We start from the raw sequence: 6,000 nt of genomic DNA, 5'->3' as shown, positions 1-6,000 counted from the left end.
CTTTGTCTGAATCACAAAAGTCTTATATTGATTTCCATGAACCTATAATATTCTGTTTGACTTTATTTACTTTTTGTTACTAGTAATTGGCATATTGCTGGTTGTACAAATACGTGGCCTACAATTCTTATCTACCCGTATTTCGCTCTCTCATAAAACAATGACTTAAATAATGCTAAAGAGAATTATAAAGTACTGTGATTTAGCCAGAAAATGACAATCTCTACATTTTACAATGACGAACAATCTCCATTATTGTAAAGTAACATTTGCTGAAATCACTTTTTACAGATGCGCGAGGACCTCCCATGCATCGGATGCCCTACGTCACCTCTCCGTACGACCGCCCAGCCTGGAATCCGCGCTACTGCGTTATTTCTGGAAACCAGCTTCTTATGCTTGATGAGGACGAGGTTTGTGTAATGTTTATTCCTCTGTCTATCTAATATATTGGTCTATATGTATGTAAATATCTCTATCTAATTTGTTGGTCTATACATAGCTATATATCTATTTAATATATTGGTCTATAACTTTATATCTATATCTCATCTATCTCTAATGTATCTATTTAAGTAATAGACGTTTTTATATTTAGTGTTCATTTGTATAAATGAATGCCAAGTATGTCCGCATGCAGCGCATTTGGCTCTTTTCGGAGCCAGATTTATTTGCGGAATAGTTCAACGCGCAGATCTTTGTGTGCTACACTATTGTACAAATAAATCCAGCTGCAAATATGAAAATATGCATAGCTACTATCTAATATGTTTTGTCCAGGGGCGTAACTACACAGGACTCCACTGATACCGGGCCCATATTTTTAGGGGGCCCTTTGCTGCTCAAGCAGAATTAGATTTCAGAGCAGCTTATTTACAGGCTGCAGTTTTTGTACTCACCGTTAGAGGCTAAACTTGTGGTGACTGAAGAAGAACCTGGAAAAATAAAGCTCTGCACAGAAATTAAGCAGATTGTTGTGGTAAGTGTTTTTCTTAGTGCTGTAGTGTTTGTTAGGGGTGTTTGCTTGGCTGTGCATCAAATCTCTCTTGGCTATGTGTTTGTGCATGTCTTTGTGTATTTGTGCGTGCATGTCTGTGTGTGTATACATATGTGTGTGTGTGCATTTGTTTGAGTATGTATATATCTATATGTATATATATTTATATATATTGTTCATTAGCTATACTTTGAAAGGGGTCCTGTGCAAATGAGCTGCAGACTTTTGCCCTGGGGCCCAGTGAGTTCTAGTTACGCCTAAGGTATTGTCTATATCTTTCCTTGTATCTAATATATCAGTCTATCTATCTAATATATTGGTCTATATCTAACTATCATCTAATATATTGGTCTATCTAATATATTTGTCTATATGTATCTATCATGTATCTACCTATCTTTCTATATATTGGTTTATATCTATATCTATTTATCATCTATCTATTAGATAAGAATAATGTTATGAATTAGAGAATAAGGGGTAGATTTATCAAGCAGCGGATGCTGCAATCTACTCCCAAAGTTTCCTGCTCGCTGGAAACGTAAGTTAAGAAGCATTGGTCGTAAGATCGCTGCTCCTAAACTCATCCACCGCCTCTGAGGTGACGGACAGCAATCATCCCGATCAGATACGATCGGATGATTGACACCCTCTGCTAGCGGCCGATTTCACCAGAAATGCGTGTGCAATTTTAAATGCCGACAGTGTATGCTGACGGTATTTAGCGTTGCATGGCTATAGCGAATCATGTCTGTCCGGGGTATGATAAATCTACCCCTAAATGTGAATTATAGGAAATACATTTCTATCACTACTTTAAACATTTTACAAATATTTTTGGCATAAAAATGACTAAGATAAAGCTATGTAAATAGATATTGAAAGTAACAGGAAAAGCATTCTATACAACTTATTCCTATGGGCACATTGCTCACTCTGTCTGACAAGGACTCTCATAACTCTATTGGTTGGCTCTGAGACGATTCCATAAGAATAAAAAAAAATGTATTCTCAGCAGAGGAGCATCTATTAACCCCTTCCCGCTGTTAGGATGTTCTATGCCGTCCTAACTGTGCTGGACTTTAGTGCTGTTAGAACAACATGGAACGTCCTGAATTTGTTTCTGTCCTGAAACCTTAGCCGCTTCCTATATGGGATCACGGGCTGGGGGGGGGGGGGATGCCTAGCATTATAGACACTCCCCCCTGACCTGATCCCATCATTGAAATAACACGATTGCATGATTTCAATTTCTACTCATTTGTTTACAACAGAACTCTGGGGTATATTTAACATAGTGCGAGCGGACATGATACGATGTAGCGTATCATGTCCGCTGCACATCGTTAAATGCCGACAGCATACGCTGTCGTCATACGCTGTCGTCATTTATCATTGCACCAGCAGTTCTTGTGAAATGCTGGTGCAATGCCGCCCCCTGCAGATTCGCAGTCAATCGGCCGCTAGCAGGGGGTGTCAATTAACCCGATCGTATTTGTTGGGGTTGATTTCTGTCCGTGGCTTCAGAGCAGGCGGACAGGTTATGGAGCAGCGGTCTTTAGCATTCAGGCTCGCCGGAAACAAATGGCATCAAGCTTCATACGGAACTTGACAATTCGGTCCCTATGAGTCCCGGCAGGAAGGGGTTAAAAGAAAAAACAAAACTCTAATAGATTAAAATTTAGTTTTTTTTTAAGAAGCAACAAAGCAAACATATTGATCCTTTAAATTTAAAGGTAAATAAATAAAACAATGCTCCAATGAGGCTACCTTGGTTTAGCTTTCAACAAAGAATACAAAGAGAAGAAAGCAAATTTGATGATAAAAGTAAATTAAAAAGTTGCTTAAAATGACATTCCTCATCTGAATCTTGAAAATATATTTTTGACTACACTGCCCCTTTAGACACAGACACCAAGATTACAAGTTTTGCGCTATAGAGGGTGCGAAACGAACGCAACAAACGTTGCGTTATTTCACCCTCCATGGCGCTGCCATTACAAGATTTTAAAAAGTCGCCTTGTGTGTGCAATATGGTGGGGATGAGCTCCATACCGCACAAAATCCAATGGCTGAGAATACGTGCTCGTGCACGCTTTCCCCATAGACAAAAGCGTGCACCTGAACACCAGAAGCGCGGAATGGCGATCGCCGTAACGCAACCCCATTGATGTCTATGGGGAAAAAAAAAGTTACTTTTAAACCTAACACCCTAACATAAACCCCAAGTCTAAACACCCCTAATCTGCTGCCCCGACACCGAAAAATGTATTAACCCCTAATCTGCCGCTCCCGACATCGCCTCTACTAATAAAAGTTATTAACCCCTATTCCGTCGCTCCCCGACATCGCCGCCACTATAATAAAGTTATTAACCCCTATTCCAATAACTTTATTTAGTGGTGGCAATGTCGGGGAGCGGCGGAATAGGGGCTAATATCTTTATTATAGTGTTGGCGATGTTGGGGTGCAGAGGAATAGGGTTTAATAAGTTTATTATAGTGGTGGCGATGTGGAGGAGCGGCGGAATAGGGTTTAATAACTTAGTAGTGGGGGCGATGTTGGGAGCTGCAGATTAGAAGTTAATCAATTTAATTTAGTGTTTGCGATGAGGGAGGGCCTCGGTTTAGGGGTTAATAGGTAGTTTATGGATGTTAGTGTACTTTGTAACATTTTAGTTATGAGTTTTGTGTTGTGCAAAACTCATAACTACTGGCCTCAGCTAAACGAATCGTGTCAGTATAGACTGTAACGCAAGCATTTTAGCCTCACCGCACAACCTGTAATACCGGCGCTATGGAAATCCCACGCAAAAACTTTTTGTGCAGGATGGACGTTGCGTTATAGACTAAAATGCTTGCGGTATAGCTATACTCGTAATGGCTGCATTATGTTTTTTTTATTTTTTCAGCATTAAAAACGTAACGCAAAACTCGTAATCTAGGTGAGAGTATTTTCCGATTGCAGTTTTATGTCTTTTTAATATTGTGAAACAGAAAAATGTTAAAATGAAAAAGGAGAAACAGCTTGACATTATATCAGAAAGCAAAATGAATTAAATCAATAGAGCAGTTAATATGTCTTCATGCATTTTTTTAAGAAATAATGACAATATGAATAGCAACCATCTGTTGCAGAATCAACGTGTCTGTGTGCACAGCAGCCTGAAATGTATATTTGTTCACATGTATGTTTGTAAAACCTGGTAGCTGTTCATGCAAGAAAATGCGCGCGGTACTAGGTGCCAGGGGAGACAGGTTTGTATAATCTAATTTCCGTGCTTCACACACGTAATTAATAAAAACATATATCCAGCTGTTTTACAGAAAATATGTCGTTCTGATACATAGAGCAATGATATATTCTTGTTAGCTTACCCATTTAAAGGGACATGATACCAAAAAAATTATTTTGTAATTCAGGCAAAACATTTTTTTTAAAGAAAAGTTTCCAATTTACTATTGTCAAATTCTCCTTCGTTGTCATGTTATTCTTTGTTAAAGAGATATTTAGATAGGCAGCGTGCACATGTCTGGAGTACTAAATACATGGCACGACAAAGTGCTGCCATCTAGTGCTTTTGTAGATGTATAGCATTCTAGCAAAACTGTAGCCATTTAGTACTGCATACTTCCTTACTTTTCAACAAATAACACCAAGTGAATGAAGATCTCTCCACTACAGATTGTTTAAATATAAATAATAAAAAACATATAAATTATGTACTGGCAGACAGGTGGGTGGGTGAGGAGGGTTCTCTAAACTACAGAATTTTTTTTAAATATACATATTAAAAAAAAATGTCCCTAAACTGCATACTGGTAGACTGTCTGATAGTACCTAAGATAATTGTGATACGGGGGTGGGGAAGGGGGGGTGGGGTGAGGAAGAGAAGAGAGCTGTTTGAGAGGGGTCAGCTAGGGATTATGGGGTGGGAAGTGTTAGGTGAGAGGGTAATCTCTACACTACAGCTGAAATTGACCTTACAAGTGTGGTGGACAGCTGCAATTAGCAGCCTTCTAATTATAAAAAAGCAATGGCAAAACCATATATGTCTGCTATTTCTGAACAAAGGGGATCCCAGAGAAGCTTTTACAACTATTTGTGTCATGATTGCACAAGCTGTTTGTAAATACTTTTGTTTGTAAAAAAAAGTTAATGATTTTTTTTATTTGATCGCATTTGGCGGTGAAATGGTGGCATTAAATATACCAAAATGGGCCTAGATCAATTTCTGTTTAAATGGAATGATAGCAAAAGTGCTTTTGGGCAAATTTCTCTCTGAAATTCCCAGTCCTTAAAGACATAGTAAACCCCAAAGTTTTATTTTATGATTCAGATAGAACATAGAATTTTTTTTTTTTAAATTTCTTTATTTATATCCAACAAAATAATCTGGCAAAATAACAATACGGAAAAACAAGGAGATATAGCAGAATACAATAAAGCAAAACAGTGTACAAACCATTTTCATAGAAACAAATTTTCGGCTCTAACTTCTAGTTACAAATTTCTAGAATTATACCAGATATCTAATCAAAACTAAAGAACAGCCGAAATGTAGAAAAAGCTATGCTATATCTGCAATCTATACCTTGTTGGATTTTATAATTGTTTTTTTCCACAAACTGACAAGCATCACAGAAACCACAAAACGAAACAAAACAAAACAGAGCAAAACAAAGCAAAACAAAACAAAACAAAAACAACAATTCCAACCATGACAAGACAATGGTAACCACAAACCACAGACAAACAAGACAACAAAAAAAAAAAAAAAAAAAAAAAAAAAAAAAAAAGGCCCCCCCTACCACCTCCCCAACAAAACCAATTCAGAGTCACGTAGAGGATATATCAAACAATCAATTTCCGTAGTAGGGAATGTTTTAATAAATGCTGACCATTTGGAGAAGAACCTGGTGATATCCTTATGATTATTAATCCTAAGATTATGTTGTTCAAGAATACATTGCTTCTTTAAGCAGTTCTTAATTTCTGAAATA

The 6,000-nt window shown here is 37.6% G+C and overlaps 1 protein-coding gene across 1 annotated transcript in view; it reads left to right on the top strand.

Annotated features, from left to right (window-relative positions):
- The first annotated feature begins 296 nt into the window (after positions 1-296).
- Positions 297-6,000, top strand: part of SYNGAP1 (synaptic Ras GTPase activating protein 1) — a 620,999-nt gene continuing 615,295 nt past the window's right edge. Inside the window, exon 1 of the mRNA XM_053721876.1 lies at positions 297-413. Within this exon, the coding sequence (XP_053577851.1) occupies positions 309-413 (105 nt within the window). The 5' untranslated portion in view covers positions 297-308. The remainder of the gene's footprint in view (positions 414-6,000) is intronic.

This window comes from Bombina bombina, chromosome 7 (assembly GCF_027579735.1).
Source record: "Bombina bombina isolate aBomBom1 chromosome 7, aBomBom1.pri, whole genome shotgun sequence".
NCBI lineage: Eukaryota > Metazoa > Chordata > Amphibia > Anura > Bombinatoridae > Bombina > Bombina bombina.
The sequence above is the reverse complement of the archived record's forward strand: the minus strand, read 5'-3'. Positions and strand labels throughout refer to the sequence as shown.